Source organism: Rhinolophus hipposideros (assembly GCF_964194185.1).
Source record: "Rhinolophus hipposideros genome assembly, chromosome: 15".
NCBI classification, from domain to species: domain Eukaryota; kingdom Metazoa; phylum Chordata; class Mammalia; order Chiroptera; family Rhinolophidae; genus Rhinolophus; species Rhinolophus hipposideros.
In genome coordinates this window covers 28,823,337-28,848,922 of record NC_138061.1, presented here as the reverse complement: position 1 = coordinate 28,848,922, position 25,586 = coordinate 28,823,337, and the positions used below count along the sequence as shown (strand labels likewise).

Genomic DNA, 25,586 nt, shown 5'->3' with positions numbered 1-25,586 from the left:
GTTCAATGTCACTAATCAGAGAAATGCCAAGAAAAACCACAATGAGATACCATCTCACTCCTTAGAATGGCCAACATCAATAAATCAACAAACAACTGTTGGCAAGGATGTGGAGAAAAGGGAACCCTTGTGCACTGTTGGTGGGACTGCAAATTAGTGCAACTGCTATGGAAAACAGTATGGAGATTCCTCAAAAAGTTAAAAATAGAACCACCTTATGACTTAATAATTCCACTCCTGGGTATTTACCCAAAGAAATCTAAAACAATAATTCGAAAAAAATATATGCACCCCTGTGTTTACTGCAGCACTATTCAAAATAGCCAAGATATGGAAACAACTGAAATGCCCATCAATAGTTGATTGGATAAAGAAATTGTGGTACATTTATACAATGGAATATTACTCTGCCATAAAAAAGAATGAAATCTTAATATTTGCAACAACATGGATGGACCTAGATATTATGCTAAGTGAAATAAGTCAGACTGAGAAAGACAAAATATCACATAATCTCACTTACATGTAGAAACTAAGGAACAGAATAAATGAACAAACAAAACAGAAATAGACTCATAGATACAGAGAATAAACTGATGGTTGCTAAAAGGAAGAGTGATAGGTGAAAGACAATAAGAGGTACAAGTTTCCAGTTATAAAATAAATAAGTCACAGGGATGTAAAGCACAGTACAGAAAGGGGGACTTGGGGGATGGGTGAGAAAGGTGAAGGGATTCGGAAGTACCAATTCATAGTCACAAAATAGTCACAGGGATGTGAAATACCGCATGAGGAATATAGTCAATAATGTTATAAAAACTATGTATGGTGTCAGATGGGTACTAGACTTATTGGGGGGATCACCTCATAAATTATATAAATGTTTAACCACTGTGTTATACACCTGAAACTAATATAAAATAATATTAATTAATGTCAACTAGAATAAAAAATATATATATATAATCACTGGATGAAAAGGACAGGGAATATGGTCAACAGTATTGCAATAGCATGGTAGTGTCAGAGGAGTGGGAGACTTGTTGGGGTTATCACTTTGTGAGGTTTGTAAATGTCTAATTATGATGTTGTTTTGTACACCTGAAACTAGTAATAATTTAAAAAATAAAATAAAAAGCAAGAAAACAAACTAAGCTAAAGGTTCTTCAGTCTGGGTACCACATTCTTCCCTCCCTACTACTAGAAGTCTGACCTGCAGGGAGGGCAGTGGAGGGGAGAAGGAAGAATAAATGAAAGAATGACTACAAATGAGTAAGTTAAGACCTTTGCCCCAAACACTTTTTAATAATGAAAAATTTGGAACTGGAAAGGGCAATTTTTTCCCCTCTATATTAAATAGGCCTTCACACTGCTCATTGCCATGTACTGTTGGAAATGGGTACAACTAAAACAGAATTTCCCACTTTAACCTGTGTATGCTTTTACTTTACTGCTTTACTACCCCAGATAGCATAAGTCTATCAGTCTCATGCCTGCACTACACTTCACCTAATTTAGGACTTGCTTGCTGATAAATTAGGATTGACATGGGAAAAAGGAAGTGTCAGTGCTTTAAGACACTTCAAACATGCTGAAAACAAAACTGATATGAGCAAAATAATTTATAAGGAATATGTTACATTCCTTAACTAGATGAATGCCTCCACTGATAATTCCCTCTTCATTAAATTTTTAAACAGTAAATATCTTAAAATTTATATTTTACTATTCTCTTAGTACAAAATTTATGATTATGGAACACTTAAAAATTCTCAAGAATCATACTAAAATGCTAATAATGTTTATACTGGAATGGAGAGATATGGAGTAATTACTAAAATTTTTCTTGAGTTTGCCACAGTAAATATATATTACAGTAAAATTTGAAAAAAAAATTGTTTATAAATTTCCAAGTAAGCCTAGAAGTCTTAAACTTCTAAATTTCTAATAAAATAAGTCCAGATATTATAAAATGAGTTAGGTATGCTGTTGAATTACACTTTATTGTCAGGCCCTAAGCAAAGTCTTTAAGAAATTCAACCCTGTATTACTGTTTGTTGTATCACAACTGGATGGCCCCTTTTATGAACCCATAGGAGATTCTGTTCTCAAAGCTCTGCCTGGAAAAAGCTAAACACCCTGTGAGTTCTCTTTATTATCATATGGGTATAATTAATCATTCTACTGGTAGTTTCCTTCTTCAGTTTGGTTGTTAGGAAGAACAGTGACAAATTTGTGATCTACCTTTGCAATTATGCAGGATGTTTTGGTAAACATTTTTCTGTATTAATTTTACCTTTAGGTTTGCTTTGCTATTCTACCTTTATTTTTCCATTATTCTAATTTTACCTTTAAAAAAATCTTACTTTATTGTATATATTTTTGTAGGTCATTATGAATACTTTTTGGAATGTTGCAGGGAAAAATAATAAAATTTATAGCAAATATTCAATAAAATCAAATTTCGTCTGACCCAATCTTGTGAAAACCACAGGACTTATTAAAAAAACTAACCAGTAGCAACCAGTTGTCAACATTTGCTTTCCAGGTACAAACCACATACTTCCTTTAATCAATCAAAATCACCAAAATGACAGATAACTCAGTCACATATAACATAAGCAATATTTCTTAAATCTTAATCCACCTCCCCAATTCAGATTTTTCCATTCCAACCTGATCCGTTTCTCTTCCATCATATTCTATAATGTAAAACTGAAATGTGTACCAATTGTATCCGCCAAAAAACATTTTTACGTTTTTCTATACTTAAAATAAGAAAACTTTTAATAAAATGGGGGAGAAATCATACATATCAGGTCTTTTTTCTATGATTTTTCTTATGTAGCATAAAGACAAAATAATTTACATCAGGGCCAGTCACAATTCATGGAAAACCCAAATTGCAAATAAGTTGAATCTATATATTTTTATTAAATAAAGAAATACTTGATACTTACTGTTTACAGAGTTTTCTGATTTCTTTGAGGATGAATGTCCTGAAATGGAAACAGCATTGTTTTGTTAAGAATCACCTTGCAGTGGTGCAACACTTGTAGCTGTAACCAGAATTGTTCCCAATAGCTGAGTTTACTTTACAGTCTTACAGAAAAGCACTTCACTGTCTTCTAATCTTTCGTGTTCCTTAGACTTCTCCCTAAAATGTTAGGTTCTTTTAGGCAGGGATATTTTATGCTCTCAGATGGCCTGGAATACCTAGCACAAACCTTAAAAAATAACAAATATCTGTAGAATAATTTCATGTTACTAAAAGGAACAAACAATGAACCAACCCATACATTAGGTATAATATAACCAATACTTTATCTAAAGAGAAGTTCAACATCTGAAAGCAATTTACAAATACTCATTTTTCACAATACTTTTTCAAAGATTTACAGGTGAGAATCAGTAATTAGCAACTGAAAATCACACACACAATTATGTCATAAAACAAAAACATTCAGTTCTACAGTGGTTATTCAGTGAAGGAAATGGAAAGAGAAAAGTACTAAAGTTCTATTAACGTAATTTTTAAAACTATCACTATATATAGTCTCCTGCAATAGGACCTCAGGAGAAATATTTCTGAAGGCTGCTAAACAAACAAACAAAAAAAGGACAAATAATAGATGGAGAGGAACAATTCCTCCAACCTCCCTGGATAGGAGGTCCCCTAAACCAAAACCATTGCATGAATGGCCCCCTTTAAGGCCAAAGCGAGTGCAAGAATTACAGGGTAAAAAAGAAAGCCTAGGCCTGTACCACAGTGACTATTTTATGTTAATTGCTTCTTCACTCCTCCTTATTTCCTAGTCATCAGACAGCAAATAAAAACATAGCTAAGTTTCTGGTGGCAAAAGAAACTTAGAAGTATTCTTCTCTGTCATATGAGAAACATGATACCTGCTTCCAACTGTCTATAGGTAAAAAAAAGGTTAGGCTTATTGTAGAGGCTTAAGAACATAAATGGAACTGAAGGCAAGAAGTTGCAGGTTTGAGCTAAACGTAAAGAGAAACCTGCTAGCAATTATAACTATCTGAAATGTAAAGGCGTATTTTGAATAGTAATGGGCTCCTTTTCCCTGGAGGTGTTGAAGCAAAAGCAGAACAAGTATAGAGCTTCTCAAACTTTATTGTCCACATGAATCATCTCAGGAACTTATTAAAATACAATACAAGAGATCTGGAAGGGACTGAAATTGTGCATTTCTAACAAGATCCCACGTGAGGACAATGCCAGAGGACCATGCTTTGAAAAGCAAAACCACAGAGTATCTTTTCAATCACGATTCCAGGTCTGACATCTCTGATGTTCTTTCAACATTGAGAAACTGGTTGAAATTTACTGATTCACTCACTCATCTAACATTTACTGAAGGCCTACTATGTGGAGCAATCACTGTGCTTAAGAATTAGAGACAATCAAACAACTCACCAGTCCTTCCTTAACAGAAAATAAGCAAATTATTCCAAGGGTGATAAGCCTTTCCAAAGGTCCAGGTTGCTACTGGTACGTGTAACGGGACCTAACCTTGCCTGGAGAAGTGAGGTGAAGGATGTCAGAAAAGGCCTTCCCCAGGAACTGAGTTTGGGAATGGGGCGTGGTGAGAAGGGTTAAGCCCTGAACTTTCTGTCAAATCAGTATGCCTAAGTACCTGCCAAAGCAGACGGGTTCTCAGCATCAAACTATTGCTCTGCCTTTCTTACATTTTTCCTCCAACCATTTGCTAAGCTACCTAGCCCTATCCAATTACCCATCTGTCTGTCCGTCCATCCAATCCATCCATCCACTTATTTAACATTTTGTATGATAGTGACCTGAAGCTATGCGAGTAGATGGGATCACACAGGGAGAATGGAGAGAAGGAAAGTCCTACAATAGCCTGAGCAACTCCAAAACCTAAGAGTAAGACTGGGGAGGAACTATGGTTTAAAAAGGTAAGGAGAGGCCAGAAAGACAGGAAGAAAATCAAAGTAGATTGTTTTGAGAAGGAGTGTCAAATGTAGCTGAAATATTAAGCATTCACTAATTAATACTGAAGTTTGGGCCAAATTCAGGCGGTCTAGCAAGAAAGTATTATATCAAGATCAACCCACATGATCCCAGATAAGATATTTAAAAATTCCACCCAATTTTCCCGTAAGTTTGCTAAATTGTCATTTTCTGCTTTATACCACAAAAGTTGGAAAAAAAAGAACTATATCATGTACTCTCCACTATCAAAAATACTCTAAATAAGTAAATAAGAAAAAGATGTCTTAATTCCACTCTGCTTTGGTTTTCTATCCCAGAAGTGGCCCTGAAACAATCTTCAGTCTTTCATTTTCTCATTCTTTATTATGTACACCTAATGTGCTAATGGGGTGCTGGGATTATATCAACAAACAAAACAGACTGAATTCCTGTCCTCCTTGGGCTGTTATGTAATTGTCATATGTGCAATAAAGGAAAGCTCCAGAGCTGTGACAGTATTATAAATGGAAGCCCTAATATAGATCCATGGTCAGATACGGAGTCAGGAAAGGATCCCTGAGGCAGTGACATTTAAGCAGATCTGAAGGAGTAGATCTGAAGGATGCGTTAGGACAGGACTGGGGACTTTAGGAAGAAAGGAAGCAGTATCTACGTCCCTAAAACAAAAGAAGTTTGGCATTTATGGAAACTGAAAGACTATGTGAGTAGAGTGTGAAAGTGAGGTGGAGAATGGTAAGAAACAATCCTTGTATGCCAGATCATATAGAGCCTTTGGGCTTTGTCCAGGATTTTGGTTATTATCCTAAGAACAACAGGATATCATTGCTTCATGATAAACAGATTAAGGGGAGGGAAGATAGGATGTCAAGTGGTGAAGGAACCAGTAGCCTAGACGAGAAAACATGGTGGTTTGAACTAGGGTGGAGAGAACTTGAGAAATATATTAATATATAAACATAAATAATGAGGTTGACAGAGATCTACTGAAATATGGACACTAAAGGAAAAATATCTGTAAGGAAGATCACATGCATATGTATGTATAATCTGAGGGGTCTAACCCCATCATCCCCAGTTTCCTGTTTTGAAGGTACCGAATAAACTTTTACAAGGTAGAGATTAGTTCTTTAATTTGAAATATGTAGTGATTAATACAATATCATACTATCATGTGAATGTAACAATATTATATAATACAATAATGAATGCAACGAAATTCTCAAATATGATACATTAAGTATTTCACTGGCACTTGAGCATAAATATTTTTAAAAACTCAAATGAGAGTTTTCACTTACTGAAATTTATTTTGGAGTTAGCAAATAAGATTAAGATAGAGACAAAAAGGCAGTCTGCTTCAAATACCATTTCTCAATAAACAATAAAATAATAGTATTTTCCACTCACCATCTATCAATTTTACCAACTCTAAAACTTGGAGATACTATATGCTTAAGTATATCATGATATGCAAGAAGAAAAACATGGACGTAAGAATGTAACCTGTCTAATGATCTTCATATCTGGAGCAAGGGAGCCCTCTCTTGTCCAAGTATTATGGTAACATTGACCTGAATCTAATTCAATCTACCATTATCTACCTAATTTAATTCCGATTCACTCTAAATTACAGCCAATCTGACTCTGACTTTATTATGGACTGAAAAAGTAACTAGCAGTAACCTTCATAATAGCTAACTATGTGGCAAGTACTATGCAAAAGGTTTACATGCATTCTTCTCATTTCAACTTCTAAGCAATCCTATGAGTTAGGTACTATTATCATGACCATTTTACACATGAAGAAATGAAGGCTTAGAAAGCTTAAGGACTGCTGAGGAAGAAGTGGCTGACAGATGGATTTAAACATTTACTAAGTAAATGAGCACAGAAGCATGCTAGGTTCTAAGGACACATTATATCAATCTTGATCATTTCAAGAAGCTCATAAATTAGTGAAAACTCACAGACTCTGATAATTGAAATCAGTGTTCATAGATTATGTCCTGTTTTACAGTGTTCAAAATGTTTTTCACATTCTTATTTGATTCTCCACAATAAGCTCAAGCAGTACAGAGGCTAGTATTCACATCATCCCTTCTTACATAAGGAAAGTAAAACTCAAGAAGTTCAGTGACTCACTCAAGGTAACAAGTCTTTAAGTGACAAAGCCAGAATTACAAGGCTGTTTGCAATATTGTACTGTCTGTCAAAAATGAATCAAAGCCAACTTTGTTTTTGAAACTCTTGTAAGTCACTATAAGTTCACATCTAAATTCTCCAACCAGATGCCTTTCAAATAGTATAAAACAGAATTCTAAATGCATTCATCAATTAAATTCTAGATTTGAAACACGGCATATTGCACTTCATATGCAGAAATGTGAGTAGATATTATATCTTAATTCCCTTTTACCTTTATCCTTTTTCTTAGAGGTCTCTTCTGCAGAAGATAATCTGGATTTTTTGTGGGATGACTCTTCACAGCCTTTTTTGATTTTATCCTTTGTTTTTTTCGACTTGACTTCTTTTCTCCTTTATGTTGAACAATATAAAATTAAAGTTAACTTTTTTCAAATGATCTTTACAAAAAAATAAAAACCAATGAGTAAAAAAATAAAATCAGTCACTTATTTTTAAAAATATAATTTACATAATAAGGAACCCTTGAGTCTGTAAATATTATATTTTAGGTTAGTATATTATTTAAGATAATTCTGTAAAATAATGAAGCCTCAACACTGAGACAAAGAATTATTTTTTATAAGTCCTGTATACAAACCTTAGCAAATATAAGTCATAGTTTTACTCATTTCCTCCTTTTTATCTTCTATCATTTAGCCATTACAATCAACAAACGAACAAAAAAATCCCCAAATCACATATACAGACAACAGAATGGTGGTTAACAGAGGGGAAGAGGGGCGGGGAGAGGACAAAGAAAGTAAAGAGGGTCAAATACAAGGTGAGAAAAGAAAGAGATTAGACTTCAGACGGTGAGCACACCAGCAGAGTTACACAGATATTGTATTATAAAGTTGTACAACTGAAATTTATATAACGTTATTAACCAATGTTATCTCAATACATTTAATTAAAAATAAAAACGGTTAAAATTTCCATACAAAACATTACATAAACAAATCTCACTTCCCTCCTTATAATTCATATCTATTATACCTACATTTTGAAGAAACCACTGCAACAGTTCTAAGCCACCAGTAAATAGATAATTCTTCTCTTAAGAATACAGGAATATAGGTATGATATTATGGAATGAGGGAGGGAGGGCTTAATGTTAACTCATACGTCAACTTTAGACCATTTACCCTTTTACTGCTGTAGTTTTCTCTCTTCTAGGCCAGGTTTACAATATTACCATGCTTGCCAAGCAATTGATTTTAACTGGTTTAATAAATACTAAATAGGAAAAGGTGATAATGCTGAAACTGGGAGTGGGAAGGAAGATGAAGAAGATTACTTTCAAGGGCCTTCCAAGTTAAGGTACTTGCACCAAATGCTATAGTACTATTGTAAGACAGCAACCACTTTTTGTCTCTCACAGGAATCATTTAAATTGTAAAATGAAGCTCAAAAGTCAAGGCCAAATAAACACCTCTGGTATTGTTCAGTATCACTGATGGAGAGGGGAAATAAAGGTTTAGGCTACTCAAATCCAAAAAATCCTAATTTTAAAAATTAAAAAATTATTAATTACTTAATATTTATTTTTAATAGCTAAAATATTAGGTAGGGCACATTTATAACAAAACTGATTTAAAAATTTCTATACTAACTTACACATTTTATAAAGTCGCAAAATCTTACTTGCAACTGTTGTTCAGGAATGAAACCTGACCCCCATAGTCATGAGTTACACAGATTTTGCCTGAACATCTTCCATGTGAAGGACTCCGCTATGCTTGACTTCCTGTCTGCCAGGCACTGTGTCATGCACTTTCATTTAATCCCACAATAACCTCAGTACCCTCCTTTTTAGAGATGCTAATATTGAGTCTTACAGAGTTTAAGCAGCTCATCCAAGAAGGTGACTGACTAGTAGTAAGTGGAGTAGCTGAGAGGAATACACAGGGGTCTGACTTCAAAGTCCATGATCTTATATATACTGCATGTTGCAGAACACTGATACAGGGCCCTCCCCAACTCAGTAAGCAGACACATTCTAGCTCATTCAAATGGAGCCTGATTTTAACATCTGAAATGAGTAGAGGTATACAATCCTTTGTGAGAATGACAAACTTCAATTAAACACTGCTTTATAATACAGTAACTAAGTATTATGTATCTGAACACTGACTCCAAACTAAAAATTCTGTCATCTATCTGCCACCCTGTACAGGCCTTCCTATTTAAAACTGCCTGGCTAGAGTAAGGCATCGTGAACTTCCAGTTCCCTCATTTATGCGGTCATACAGTAATGACAGACATTCTAAAGAAACAACTAATTCAACCATCAATCATTCAAGTCTATGTTTACACATCCAGTGCAGGTAAGTGACTGTATCCAAGACTACTAAATACTAAACATTAACAAAACATTTTAAAAGACAGTATTACCTGTGATGGAAATTTAATTTCAAGGAACATTCTTGGCATAATCCTAAAAAAAAAAAAAAAAGAAAGTGACACTGCTGAAGTTTAATAACTGTACTTCTATTCTACTTTTGGTATCATAAATTCTCATTTTTCCTTATATTGCTTTACTGTAAGAGGGGAAACAATCTGAAGAAAACAATTTGATTCTTTCCACCTCAAAAAATGCACATATATAATAAAAATATTAGAATGCTTGAGGAATTGAAATTACAACATTACTTTAGAAAAATGTGCCATGTATTCTAAAAGCAAACTGTTTCATAGACAGCATTAATGTGTATCTCACATCAAAGATCTCTGTAACAATAGTGTGGGTATAGTCATTTCCTCTGAAGTGCTCTAAGAGTTTTCAAATGGAAAAGAGCTTTTCAAAAAGTTCTTCAGTTGTGGTCTCTTCTTTTGCCTTAATCTCAGTTCACACCAGTTGATTTTTCCTCATGAGCACTTCCCAGAGGAACTCAGGGCCAGCCTGGTGGCTCAGGTGGTTGGAGCTCCGTGTTCCTTATGCCAAGGTCGCCTGTTTGAGTCTCACATGGGCCAGGAGCTGCACCCTTTACAGTTATGATTGTGAACAACAGTTCTCCCTGGAGCTGGGCTGCCGTGAGCTGCCGTGGGCAGCACGTTGTGCTGCTGTGACCTACTGTGTGCCATGAGTGGCCAGTGGCCAGCATGAGTGGCCGGCAGCCAGCATGAGCAGCTGGCAGCTAGCGAGAGCTGCTGTGAACGGACAACCGACAACCGGTGACCAACTGCCTCAGCTGGGAAAGCACAAGGCTCATAACACCAGCGTGGGCCAGGGAGCTGTGTCCTACACACTAGACTGAGAAACAACCTCTTGATCCGGAGTGAGGGGGAAGGCAGATGAAAGGAAGAAAAAAAAAGAGGAACTCAAGACACTAGTCTGTATTGGTATGTGCTAAATATCATGTTGAGAAATTTGTGACTTCTTTCTGAAGTGGGCAGAAAACTCTAAGGGCACATGTATTTAGGACCCAAAGAAGATTGTTACCATGATGGACAGAAGCTGACACACAATACTAGCTTAGGAAAAAAAATAAAGAATGAATGACAGACTCTAAAACATGCATATTAAGAGAAACTACTATATTCTGGGTATAACCCTAAGCTTTTAAGACTGATACCAAGAACAGTTATGCCCTCCTAAAATTTTGTTTTATTGACACAAAGATCGTGTATTTACTTATTAGCCCAACACAACAATATGGCTTTCAGCTAACATGAGATTTTACATTGCCTTTTCTGATACTCTGCTTCTCACTCTGCATTGTGATACTCTCAAGTTAATGGGAAGAGGTCTTCACTTTACAAATTATTGGTTTACATTTAGCATTAGAACTATTTCACCTAAATGTTACCATAATGCTGAGAATATAAAAATTTTAGGCTCAAAAATTCTTTTCAACATTGGGAAGCTCTGAGAAAAACAGCACTAACAGTAAAGACATATTAAAATTTTTTAATTGAATCTTAAATTAGTCTATATTTTAAAATCTAAATTATTAGATAAATTTTGAAGAAATCAGTCATATCCTACCTAAAGTCAACTTACTTAATTTAACAAGCGCATTTCTCTTTTCACCATGCTCAATATAGCCAAAATTAACTTCCCAACTCTTTAAACCTTCTTTTTTATCACAATACTTATTTCCACAGGAAAACTGACCTGCAAAAAAGGAAGGAACATTAGCTATGATAGTTGGTGACAATATTTATATATATATAATCTAGTGTTATCTCTGAAACTGACTCTTAACATATAATACATAAATTCTTAGTTCTAGGCAGTCAGCATTAAAAAAAACAACTAACCACAATAATTATAGTATGTCCAAGAAATGTACATACAAGTATCAAATCAAAGAGCTGAATAAAGCATTTAAAACAAATCAGTTACAGAATTCTGGCTTGATAGATAGATCGACTATTTATACTTGACATAGTTTTAGTGACTCCCTTTTAGGGAATCTTACACTTTGGAAAACCATACTAAAAATGTGTACTCACGAACACTCTAAAAGAATAAATGTATTTTCCAAAGTACATGTACTTACACCTGGGTGAGTCCTTTTCAATATTTAACGATAATACTAAAACTGATTAAAATTAATCTTTTTAGTATTAACACAGTGGCATTTATTCTAAGTACCAGCCTAAAATGGCATTTAAAGCACTTTTTAAAATGCTGGCATTCTAAAATGAAGTAGAATAAGTAATCAAACCCCATGCTCTAAATTTTAGAACTACTTTAAAATCAATAACCACATTGCCATGTCCATTGTATATTAAAACCTTCTGCAAAAAATGTCTAATATTGAAAATCCAAGAGGGAAAAAAAAAAAAAAACTACTCAACAATTTTTAACTTTGACAGGAAAAGACAAAATAAAACTTATTTATAAAAACAAAAACAAAAATTGGCTGGTACAAAAGTAACTGCAGTTTAAAGGGTTAAAAACAATTGCAAAAACCGCTATTACTTTTGAACCAACCTAATAAATTGGCATTTTTTTCATTCATTCCAAATGAATACTTCATTAAATCTGTATATGTTTAGTAATAGCTCCATTGTTAAAATAGCAACAAAATTATAACTTTATAAATCATAGCCATGGCTTTCTCTCCCCTTTCCAAGTAACTCCTTTTTCAATTACATGAATTTAGAGAATGTCCATCAATTTTTTTTAAAGGCAGCATTACTTACCATCAACTGAAAATTCCATTCAATAAAAACACAAAATTTTAAAATTGTGATAGACATTTCAATATATCTCATTGTTGTAGGTAAAAAAAAAAAAGAACTGAAATGTAATCTTAAGAAAAGTTCAAAATAGCTTTAAATTTATTACTTTTTCCTTCTCCTCTTGAGTACCTTCAGGGCTCATCCTTTATTATTTCAAGAAAAAAATAACCTACTTTTTAATATTGTTTTATTGCTTATCTAATTTCACACTTGACATAGATATCCAATTTATTGAAGATGTATATGAGCCACACTGATGGTATAAATGTTTTATTATTTCAAAATGTAACCTTTATTTTCAGTTAAAAAATTTTTTTTAAGTTATTAGTAAAAAAATTATTTCCTAAATGCTTCTATGTATTTTTCAGGAGCTATTAATTTTTATTGCAATTAGAAATGCAATTATCAATAAAGAGCTATTTCATAGCATAAGATAGTATAGAGATATTAAGTTTTCAAAAAAATTTTATGAATAAGATTACAACAATGCATAGAAAAAGCATTTACTGATTGCCTACCAAATGTCTGGTGTTTTGCTGTAAGACTAAATATTTGGGCTCAATCTCAGTGACTCCCCAAAATAAGAACTAGCCTGCCCATAAATTCTACCATGCCAAAGTTGTATTTAATTTCTACTTTCAAAATGTGGATTTGACTGAAATGCAGTAATACCAATTCATTATTCTAAAAACTGATAAAGAGAAAAACTCAAGTATTCATCTGTTGGTAATTTTTTCATTATGAAATCTTTAAACAATCTTTAATCAATTGAATGCTCTAAAAGCAAAAATTCTCCCTTTTAGGGACTAAAGATAAAAATCATTAAAGCATTATATTTTGACCTTTGCTAGTAATATGTCACAAATATACCTTTTTTAATTTTACTTCTGTAGATCATTCACTGTACACATTAGGAATAATCTTACCCAGTAACTTCAATTCAATAATACAATAAACTAACCTCATCCTATAAAAAAAAAACCAGAATTACCTTTTCCTGAAATTACTTCTTTTTCTACTCGCCACCTAAATCCAAACTGATGAGAAAAAAATTACATTTATGCCAGAGTAAATTTAAACATTATTTAAGTTGTATATAAATCTAAACATGGAGCCAACAACTGACGTCATTTATAAACCTAATTCCCATCATGATAGCTTTTTCTCTCTTTATGGAACTCCAGATACTTAAAAACACACGTTTGAACAATTAGCATAAGGAACAATATACTTTTAAACTACCTATTCAAAGTTATAGGTGCCGAGCTGCCAAGATATCTAAATTAATAAAATATATCCCGTTCTAGGACACTGACAGAAAACAAAACAAAAGGTTATGGTACAGTAAAGAGAAGGTATATTATAGTGCAACAGAATGTAGCCTTTGGAGTCAGATTGTTTGGGTTTACTTCTTAGCTCTACCACTTAACAGCTGAATAATAATGAACAAGTTATTAAATCTATTTGTGTCTTTGTTTTCTCATACGTAAATTAGAAGTAATATGAGTACCTACTTTTTTGGGTTAAGAGGTTTAAATGGGATAATACTCGTACTTAACGAGTATTTAGAATAGTACCTGGTACATAGTATATCAAGGATTAGCAAACTATGGCTCACAGGCCTGCTGCCTGTTTTTATTGGAATACACCACACTCATTCATTCATGTATGGCTCTTTTCCCGCTACAACAGCAGAGTAATGAACAGAAAGAGCAATGGGACCAGTCTAGAGCCCTAAAGTAGAAAGTTGTTAAACTCCAGATCCCAAAACACAACTTTGTTTTTTGACTAAAAATGATTTTTCTCTGCTGCCTTTTAAGATCTTCCACATTCATATGCTAATTTACCATAATTCTAGTTAATGGCTTAATTTTCTATTTAGTTTACTTTTATAATGGTTAAAAGCTCAGATCCAGAATCACAGAGACCCAACGCAAGCTCTAACATTTATTAACTAGCTCTGTGACCTTGGGAAAGTTACTTAACTTCTCAGTATATTTCCTTTTTATGTATAAAAGTCCTAATCTCACAGGTTGTTATATTAAGAGAAATAATTCAGATGAATTGTTCAATGCCTGGTTAATTTTGATTATTATTTTTAAATCATCTATTACATGAATTAGGCAATTTTGTAAACGCAAATGAGAGCTCAAAACATTTTGATTAAAACCCAATGAAAATAAAATTCCCCCATTCTAGGAAAAAGTAAATAATTCAAAATAACTGTTTAATTTTATTTTTAAGCCATACACGTATGAAAATTGCTTGCCATCCGAGATACGGTGGGACGTCTACTAAAGCAGTCAAATGCGTACAGCAATAATTTCCAAACTTTTTCTTTCATTCATTAATCCGTTCAACAAATAATTCTTAAAAAACTACTTATTGGGCTTGGCCTTCTGCTGAGGATAAAAAGTGATTAAAATAGTGTCTGTCATCATGAAGGTTATACTCTTATAGGGAGGGGATAAGAAATATAACAAACAACTACAATATGTCCTATTCGTTAAAGATTGCATAGAGATTATGCCTCAATCTGTTTTTATATTCTTTCCTGAAAATATAAATTTTCCTGCTGATTAAACGGTGGAGTTACAAAGAGCTTGGTGCTGAGCCTCTTCTCCTCACTCTACCTTCCAGCACGAAGGCACACGTGCAAGCAATAAGAGAAAAGGATCCTAACTACCTGATAACACGAAGTTCCAGGAGCATCTACTTGGACTCTTATGTAAAAGAAAAAGAAAAATGAACTTCTAGCTCAGGTAAGCCAGTGTTATTTGGGAGTGCTTGCTGTTCCTGGAAGCTGAATCTGATCCTAAATAATGCAATGATCCAACCAAACTCTCAGTGATGTAAGGGAAGAAGCAACCAAAAAGGGAATGGGGACAAAGGTTGGAATTCACTAAAAATGCCCAAAGTATCTACTATGTAGAGCCAATTAATTAAAAACAAATGAAACACCGTCTGTGTAAATAAATCTATGAGAAAATACATCTTAGCAAGGAAACCAAAGGTAATACTCTTAATTTTCTCCAACAACTCAAACATGGTATGTCAAAAAAATCATTATCTTTCCCTACAAAAAAGATACCTCTGGTATGTGTGGAGTAAGGGATATATGGGAAATCCTTTCAATTTGTCTGTGAACTTAAAACTGCTCTACAAATAAAAGATCCCCCTACCTCCATATTTCCTATTTCTCTAGTATCCATACTCAAAACTGGTGAGTCATATCTGATTTCTTACTTGCACTTACCCTCATATGTAACTATTCATCATGTTCTAATAGGAAAAATAATTTGCTTCAAGATTATCCTCTTTAATGTATGATTTCCAATAATATACTGTGTGTTTTAAAATGGAGAATACAAATATTTAATTATTCACTTATGTTCTCCCCTTAACTATAGATTTTCATTTTTGAAGGGCAGACACCATGATTTAATCCATAGCACACAGACTAGTCCTCAATACTGAAAAACAATCAACAAATGAGCCAGGGTTGAAAAAGCTGCTTTGTTATGTACTGCTAGAAAGATCTATATTTCACACTTGGCTTATAGTATAACTTCAAGCAACTCCAACTGCTGTGGTGCTTTCTGGATTCGATATGGCCAATAACTAGTAAAGAGATGGAACTAGTTCACAAGAAACTAAGGAAGTCTTTGGGATACACCAAGTGCATGGGTTTATAAACTGGGTTATAAAAATAGACACTACTATTATATTACCCGTAAGAATAATGTGAAGCAACCCACATACTAAAGGCACTACTGAACAAAATTAAACCAATCATGGTTCTGAGGTTTAACTATATAAATGAAAAAGAAATCTTCATGATAACTAAATCTAAGTCAACCTTTTGAATATGTTGTCTTTCTTAATATACTATAAATGTACACTATCCAAAACATACAGATTTATGCAACATTCCCTCCCCATTTCAAAACGAGATTATCTGTTCCTGGGTCACTTTCTCTAGCTACAAATGTGAACTTTGAGATAGGAATAAAAATCACTTTAATATTAACTAGAGTAAGGTGTAAAGTGGAAATGGGAATCTGCCATTACTAATTAGGACTAAGAAGAGTTAATTTTACTAGAATAGACATTTATACAAAAGAAGATGAGCATCAGCCTCTTTATAAATGGTAATCAATTGAGGGAGAAAAAGTCTATGAATTTCAAAAAACGTGTGCAACAAGACATTATTCTGCAGTGTCAAATCATTCATTAAAATCACTAGAGGCTCTAGAATAGTCAAGATGAGACAGGATCTAGTAACCACTTGTGTTTAAACTTAAACTTTTCATGTTTCAAGGTCACAAAGAAGCACCCTTGACTAATGGGCCCTTTATAAATTCCGTAACTGTACAGGTTAAAAGGCCCAAATGATACTTCAGAGATGCAAGACAATTTAGACTTAAATTAGCATCTTAAAAAGAATAATCTGGGGCATGATAGGAAAAAAGTAACACTGTACTTGAATAAGAACCTTGTTTTTTAAGTATTTGGAAGGCATACCTTATTTTCTTTGTATCTACTGAGATCTGCTATGCAATATTCCTTGAATAATTTATCATAGTATTTCTTTGCAAGTCTCTTCTCCCTAGAATCATAAAAAATACATAAATCTTCATTTAGAAATTCAACCATAGTTTGCTACTTGGAAGGAATGTCAAATGAATAACGCACATGATATAAATACTAATGTTTTAAAAGAGGTCTATTACTTATGTGTGCATAGAATATCTGCATATTCACCATCAATAGTGGTTCTCTCAGGGAAGGAATGCAAAAGTAACTGCGGTTTTTGCAATCTTTTTTTTTAACCTTCTAAATTTCTATTACTTTTGCACTAACCTCATAGAAGGTTGACAGACGTGAGAAAGAGACTTATTCTTCACTTTTTACCCTTTGTAATGTATGGATTTTAAAAACCATTTTCAGGTATTACTCTTACCCAAAATATGTTACAAATTTAAAAAGAAACATATTATAGGACAACAAATAATGTTTTTAAAATGTTATAAATTATTTTTTAAAAACAAAGGCAAGTAATGAAAAGTCAATTCAAACTGCTAAAAATTACCAAAAGAACCAAACTAAATTCGGTAATCTGAGGCATGGTTTTATGTCTTCAGTTCAGAACTGTTCTATGCAGAGGCTGAATGCCTATGTAGGCGCTATGTGACAAAGTAAGAAAACACTGAGAGCGCAGGAGACACAGGAATAACGCCTTTGACACATTATGCCTCAGATAGCTAATATTACCAATTCATGTCCATTTCATCCTCCTCATTCCATAGGAATCTATGATTTTCTCGTACAACATCCATGTCTGTCTTGTCATTTTCCCTAGAAAATAAAACTATTTCAATATTAATACAGAATTAGTCAAATTAGGAGGTTAATCATTTTTGTGAAATTTTAAACACTGGAGTAAAAATATAATACACAAAGATAAAGACAATTTTATGTGTGGGTACGTATATATGTACACATATTATAAAAACCATTTCAGTATTTTTAAAAGGCACCATGAAGAGTGCTACTACAGAAGCAACTAAAATGGGTAAGAAATCCATCCATCCCTGGCACTGGTTTCAATTATACCAATGGTGGTAAATAACCAAAGCTAGGATGCGAAAGCTGAGTAAACACTAAATAGGTAAGGAAAAATGAATGAAAATAAGTTCAAAAATCTAAAAAAAGTCAGTAACACTATCTTATTGAAATCTAATTTTAAAAAACATATGAAGAGTTTTCCATACCTCATTTTACTACAGCTTCCTAGGAAGACTGAGTAAGGGAGGAAGAAAGTTGAAGGGAATGATTTTTCTAGGTGCTAACAGTCCGGAGATAGAGTAAGGGATTGTTGGGGAATATAGGCAAAATTGAGAGGGGAGGTAAGTTTGAGATAGATGAGATGGTACAAAGTTTTTTAGGGCTTTATCAATTCAGAAAATGGTTAAGTCATAGGGAAAACACCACATAAAACCAAGTGGCTCTAACAGAAGAGCCCCAAATATAGGAAGCAAGTTCATGTGTGGGAAATAATAGACTGAAGTTTCTTGTTTGCCCTACCTTTCAAAAAGCAGTCCCAAACACTGAGGTCTAAAAAGTTCATTATTTCAAAGATCCTTGCAAACAAAACAAAACCAAACCTGCATCACCAGGCACATGTGTATTCCTCACATGTCCTGTTATTGCTGGGACAGATCTGGCTCAGCAGGCCGCCTGAGGCCTGTTGCCAGAGAAATGGGCTTCATGAGAAGCTACTTAGCTAGAAGCTATGGATGGCCTCTCCACCTCATTATATAACAAGGACACTGGAATGGAAAGCAGAGGGAGATGACAGAATCAGAAGACATGGTAGCTGTGGGTCTTCAAAGACATCCACAGGCCTCTCCAATTCCACGTGAACTTCGTGACACTTACCCCAATCGCCTGAAATCTTCTTTTTTGCCACCATAGTACAAAATATAGTCATTTACAAACTTTGTGTGCCTTTGATACTGAAACACAAAAAGTTAAGGGTTATAGCTGTTCAAGAGCTGTATATTAGTGAGTAGGAATAAAGAGCTGATATATTAGTGAGTAGGAATAAAGAGCATAGTGTGAGTCTAGTGTTTCTAATATGCAAATATATACTATACACACTTATTAATTCAAGATAGAAAAGAGTGAGAGTGAACATTATGTTAAGAACGTTAAAAGTGAACATTATGTAGTATGAATACTATTTATATTGTTTCGAACACTTTTCAAGCATATACCACTTGTGATAAAACATACCTATCTGGAGAGAGTTTCCTTTTCTATTGCTGAACAACATACAGCCTCACACAACCACTCACTTTAATCATCACAATATTTAAAATAAATTATATTTTATAAAATTAAAGGTGAGAAATATAATTTACCTTTCATTATTATACAATTTAGCTATTCCAGTAATGATAAAGCCTCTAAAATAGAAGATGCAACTTTTATAACATTCAATCCTAACATTAGGCTTTCAAAACGAAATATGAGAAATCAGATGTTATTTTTAATACTTTCTTCTAATAAAGAATCCACAGTCACGGTTATTTTCAGTGCAGTATAACAAGATATATGAATTTATAACTTTTTGTTTTAAAAGCTTAATTGTACTCTTTCTAAAGCTGAACACGCACATATAAGAACTGATGTCATCAATAACACTGCCTGTGACTACATCCTATTAAAGAAAACAGTGATTTAATCACAATGTATTCTAATCGAGTACTGAATCAAAATATCCAAAACATCCAAAACTGGCAACCAAACAGTTAACATTTCAGAAAGAAACAAGAGAACAGCCAGGTATCTAGAGATCTGAGTTCTAGCTCTTGATCCATCACTAACTGGTTACTGACCAGAGCAAGTCACTTAAATCTTTTAGGGCTGGGGTCAGCAAACTTTTTCTATAAATGGTAAATACACAAGCCATGCAGGCCATACAGACTCTGTCCCAACTGCTCAGCTCTGCCATTTTAGCATGAAAGTAGGCACAGATAACACTTTAAAGCTTTGTTTACAAAAACAGGTAGTGCATGGGACTTTGCTTCCAGGAAGATGGAATAGACAAAAATGTACTAAGAACAGCTAAAAACCTTGGAAATTATACGTAAGATAAACAGGAAGACTCTGAAAGGTGGGCAGAAAAAAGCATACCAGCTAGGAACCCTAAGGACCCATGGTATAACATGGTGGTGAATTCCCCAGCTTTTCTCTTTGCCTTATAAATCCCAGACTTGGAGGTGAAGAAGCTGGCAACCTGGAAATACCAACAAGTACAGATCAAAAACTCCCAACAAAAACCTGCTCTAACTGAATAACCAAGAGAGAGATAGTCTAACAAGACAGATAACTTTTAGATAATAACTTCTCTACTCCAGCCAAATATTCCAGAAAAAACTGTGGCCCCACCTACTCCCATGACAGAAAAGGGGACCTAGACTTTCATGCTCACCAGGGTTTAACTAGATGCCCCCACACCCCCAAATCAGTGGCATCATAGAAGGCAGAGCAGGTGCTGAAATGCTAAAGGAGTAAGTGGTAGATGAGACCCCTAAGAAGAAGCTAAGTGCTTGGGTTACGACACAAGAGAACTTGTATAACTTAAAGAGAAGCAGTAAGAATGATAACAAAGTGAAACACGTGACTACAGGTGGTGATGGGGGTGTATATATATAATTGACATTGTCTCCTTCTCCTAATCCTGACCATCAATCCTGACTACAATACCTAGAAATACTTCAGGTCTTGCTTGGACTTTCACTCTCTAATATTTCTAACAGTAATAGGGAAGACCAGTGGTAGCAGTTAGTGTAATGAGCCACAGTCTTATCAAAAAGTTGAGCTGAGACACGGCTATAACAGGAAAGCAAGTTATAGCTTAAAGACAGCCCTAAGTCATGACTGACAGCTGAAGCGAGATAGCAGGCCTAAGAACAGTCCTACTTTTAAATACAAGTTTTACAAAGACCTTAAATAGAAGTAGAAAGAGAATAAGAGTTAAAATGAGACAAAAGATAAGAGTAGTATAAAAATGAGAAATGTTGAGAGCTTGGCAAAAACAGGTTGGAAAAAAATATTTGCAAGTTCACGGACTCTGTAAACCTATTTATAGAACATTAGTAATATGTTGTGTTTTTTTTATCTCTAAACCTTTCTTATATATTAGTAAAAAAGAAATATACTCAAAAGTATAAATGGCAAAATTCCACATCAATATTTATCTTTAAAAATAAAACATAGGGCCAGCCCGGTGGCTCAGGCGGTTAGAGCTCCATGCTCCTAACTCCGAAGGCTGCCGGTTTGATATCCACATGGGCCAGTGGGCTCTCAACCACCAGGTTGCAGGTTCGATTCCTCAAGTCCCACCAGGGATGGTGGGTTCCGCCCCCTGCAACTAAGATTGAACACGGCACCTTGAGCTGAGCTGCCGCTGAGCTCCCAGATGGCTCAGTTGGAGCGTGTCCTCTCAACCACAAGGTTGCTGGTTCGACTCCCACAAGGGATGGTGGGCTGCGCCCCCTGCAACTAACAACGGCAACTGGACCTGGAGCTGAGCTGCGCCCTCCACAACTAAGACTGAAAGGACAACAACTTGAAGCTGAACAGCACCCTCCACAACTAAGATTGAAAGGACAACAACTTGACTTGGAAAAAAGGCCTGGAAGTACACACTGTTCCCCAATAAAGTCCTGTTCCCCTTCCCCAATAAAATCTTTAAAAATAAAATAAAAATAAAAATAAATAAAATATAAGTCTGACTTTACAAGATTTCATAAAATAAAAAAGTAGATTTTAAAATACTCTATTACTTATAAGAACCTAGAAATATAAAAAGGATACAGCATCCATGGCTATGAGATGAAACCTTCTATTTCTTGCTTCTTCCCTGTTAAGACAAATTTTATTTAAAACAAATTCAAATCTCCACATTCTGATTAATATAATCCAATCAACCAAGTCCCTGAGTTTACAAAAACATCTGAAACCAAAAAAGTAATTTATACTGAAGTACCGTACCTATCCAGCAATTCTGCTGCAACTTGTTTATGAGCCACCTTTCCATGGTTTTCTTTCTGAAATGGCTTTTTGAGCAGTAAATCGTCTTCAACTGCCCTGGTTTGTTAAAAAGAAAAATTAAGAGTTCATTTTTCTCAAAGAGTATTTCCTGTCTCTTTATATTTTCACAATTGGAATATGTTTTAAATAATTCACATTTATGTCTCCTTAAGTAGCTTAATTAATATCTTAACTTTATTTAATACCTGTAAAATGAAGATGAAACTAACAAATCTATGGGTTCCAATGTCCGATCGCCCAGGTTCCTGGGTTCAAATTCTGGCTCTGTCATTCACTATCTGAATCTTAAATTCTTTGTGCCACAATCTCCCTGTTTGTATAGTAGAGACAATGAAGCTTTTGGTAACTGATACTGTCCAAAAAGAAAGGCTGATTATAGGTGATATAGACTATAGATGATCAGCCCTAGTTATGCAGATAGATATAACCCTAGAGCAGAGGAACGAAAAATCCTGAAAATGTAAAGCATCATAAAACACAATTTATTATAAGTGTGTCTATTCTTTTGGTTGTCCATGAAGTATGAATACCCGACAAAAACGTTCAGCCCCAATATGAATCAGTCAACCACTCCTAAATTAATGGATAAAATCAAGTTTCTAAACACTGGAAGCTGATAACAACATCCCTAAAAACAGCAACTCCACCAAGATGTAGCCTCCATATAAAGCCCAGGCTTTATCTGCTAACAGATCTTGTCCCTTCCAATTCAATAAAAACTTCCATCAGCTCTTTGACCACTTAGCTCATTCACAAAACCATTAAGAATTGTGCTGCACACAATCTCATTCTCCACACCAACCTCATTTTGAAGTCAATTACCAGGCAAAGGGAACACCAACCCAGCCCCATCTTAGTTTTAACATTTGCAAGTAAAAAGTCTCTGACAATTGAATGAAAGTACATGCAACAGAGAAACCTAAGACCTTTAATTGATTTCCTCCTCCCCTTCTCCTTCCACAAATCCCTTCACAGTATAAACATTTTCTTCTTTTTCACACAACTGTTCTCAAATTTTTGAGTCAACTCATTATAGTTTAATGAACAAAAATTCATTCCATAGAACATCGTTCTCTTCACATACAAAGACAATCCAAAAACTCGCAATAGTATTTATTTATGCCTCATCTCTACCTAGAAAAGATATGAAACAGATCAATAAAAGTTACCTTTTTTTCCTTTTGCTAGATTCTCCGCAGTGTTCATCATCACTAAAATCAGAGTCATAGCCTCCATGACCATGCATCTGTAAAAGAAGTATAAAGTCAGTTACTCAGAACCTAAGTTGTCCACAGTTCAGGAAACAGAAGTGTTCAAAAATTAGTTATTTTTAAAAGCCACAATAGTTTTAAAGGATTGTGGTGGGGATATCACTGTTCCTGGGCTATTCAGACATCTAAAACTCATTCACTTGAAAAAACTTACCCTGAAAAATGAATTAACATATTTCACTATTAGGCCAAGAGAGGCTATTTTTTAATCTTTCTATTGAAAACCAGGTCTAGAAGCTGGCATGTGACTCTACACAAGGTTCAGCAATACTTCACTTTTATTTAACTCAGACGTTACACCACATACTTTACAAACAGTGCTTCTAATTCTGCAAGTTAGGAACTATTATCTCCATTTTAGAGGTGAAGAAATCAAGGACAAATGAAGTTAAGTAAATTAATTACACAGAGCAAATAAGTGGCTAAGCGGATCTACTTGATTCTTAAGACCATGATTTTAAATAACTCTAAATTGCCTCTCTGGAAAACATTAACATCTTGATTACTATATTCCATTAGACTTACTGTATTTGTGAACAGTACATTATCCATTGATGAAAATTTACCTTTTTTCAACGTATGTGATTTCCTTTTTCCTTTAAACCTATTTTTTGTTGTTGTTTTGTTTTGCTTTTTAAGGTAAACCACATGGCCCTTTGGCTTAGTCAACCTTATCTAGTTTCAATTTATTTAATTGAAATTTTTAGAAATACTGGAAGGTCTCAATTGTCACTAAGTTGTGTTGTAAGAAGCTTCTAGTTTCAGCATTATATTGAATTTGGGAAACATTCATAGGGGATGGATGGATGCTTTCACTATTTGATGTCATAAAATACTCAATTCATATGGTTACAAGGAAGCAGTCCAGGTCACACGATACATTACATTTTTTAAACTTTAATATTCACCGTAGCAAGTAGAGCAGGAAACAGAGGAAAGAACTCTAAATCATCGCCACGGACCTACCTACCACAAAAAAATATGTGTCTAGTCCTGGCTACCTTGAATAAATGACTTCATCTGCTACATAAGGTGGCTACATCAAATAATCCTTAAATCCTAGGAGTCTATTCTCTTTTTACAATTCCATTTTCAAACTTAGGTGTGCGGTTGTCTCTTCCGTCCCACAGAATTCTAGAAAGGAAGGCCCTAGCCGAGGTTGGAGGTGAAGATCAGACGGCCACACTTCCAACTCTACCCTTGCTTTTATATATATATAAATATATATAAATATTTATATATATAAACATATATGCTTTTCTATATATAATTGCATATATATATATATATATATATATACATATATATATATACACACACACATATAAAATGTCTGTCTTCACCTTAGACACACCTGGGGCTTACAACCTGTATCACGTCAGCTCCTCGTCCCAGCTGTCTACCACATCTGTTCAAGCCAAACCAGCCTCTCACTTATTGTCTATGTCCTCCCCCCTTTCTTCACATCTGTAAACGTTAACTATCACTATCATCATCATCATCATCTCCTTCTCCTTCTTCTTCTTCCCACACCCCGCGACACCACCTCCTACCCTTGCCCCCCGCTCCCACTTCTTTCTTCTCGGGCGGTTTCCATCCACCCCACACCCATCTCAACTCAACGAGTGGTTGCACCGAAAAGCTCTCACTCACTTTAGGCTACAAATATACCGACAAGGGCCGAGAGAAATTCGAGAAAGGAGGCTGTCTCCAGAATCTATTTTTAAAAATAAAAATAAACGAATAACCAACACTAGTAGCATATTAGGAATAAGTTTCGAGGTCCTTCTCCCCAACCCCCGATACGCTCACAGCCCTTCTCACACACCCCTTTACCTCCTCCCAGCTCTGTCAAGTTCGCCCGCTGCGTCGTCGCTTCCTCCTTTCTCTACGGGTGCAGCGACGAGCCACGGCCTGAGAGAGCCGCTGCAGGGCCACCCGCGTCCGCCGCGACCGCGCAGCTTCGCCCCAGCCGCCGCCACGGCTACCCGCCGCCCGCCTCTCCCTACGGGTCCCGACTGGGCAGTGCTTCCGGTCCGGCTCGGCATCGTGTCACACCTAAATGGCACCGTCTCGAGGTGCGCTGACTTTGTGCTACAGCCAGAACATTCCCGGGAAACAAAGGCGGCGGGAGAACTTGGCCGAAGGGGAAGGCGGAGGCTGCCTGCTTTCTCGAAGTCGCACCTCTCACTTTTTTCCTGTGCCTCTTTCCCTAACCCTCTCGGGAGCCCCTCATCTAATATTGTGTGGTAATGCTCGCCTAAGCACACACTCCTCGTTTGAAAATATGTTTTGTTTTAGAAAAAACATCTCTGCCTGAATATCACCTGCCGTCC

General features: G+C 35.0%; 1 protein-coding gene across 3 annotated transcripts in view; it reads right to left on the bottom strand.

The window, feature by feature from the left end:
• LOC308507832 (protein FRA10AC1) overlaps positions 1–25,270 on the bottom strand; it is a 34,726-nt gene extending 9,456 nt beyond the window's left edge. The window contains exons 1-12 of one of the 3 annotated variants that reach the window (XM_081073545.1): positions 25,087–25,270; positions 23,149–23,225; positions 21,920–22,015; positions 21,743–21,788; positions 18,797–18,873; positions 17,630–17,713; positions 16,880–16,964; positions 13,347–13,392; positions 11,166–11,279; positions 9,557–9,599; positions 7,395–7,513; positions 2,961–2,999 (exon numbers count right to left, since the gene is read on the bottom strand). In XM_081073545.1, the coding sequence (XP_080929671.1) occupies positions 2,961–2,999; positions 7,395–7,513; positions 9,557–9,599; positions 11,166–11,279; positions 13,347–13,392; positions 16,880–16,964; positions 17,630–17,713; positions 18,797–18,873; positions 21,743–21,788; positions 21,920–22,015; positions 23,149–23,225 (826 nt within the window). In that variant the 5' untranslated portion in view covers positions 25,087–25,270. Of the gene's footprint in view, positions 1–2,960; positions 3,000–7,394; positions 7,514–9,556; positions 9,600–11,165; positions 11,280–13,346; positions 13,393–16,879; positions 16,965–17,629; positions 17,714–18,796; positions 18,874–21,742; positions 21,789–21,919; positions 22,016–23,148; positions 23,226–24,903; positions 24,946–25,078 lie in introns of those variants that run through there. The other 2 variants (XM_081073546.1, XM_081073547.1) reach the window with 2 other exon arrangements.
• Positions 25,271–25,586: the final 316 nt, after the last annotated feature.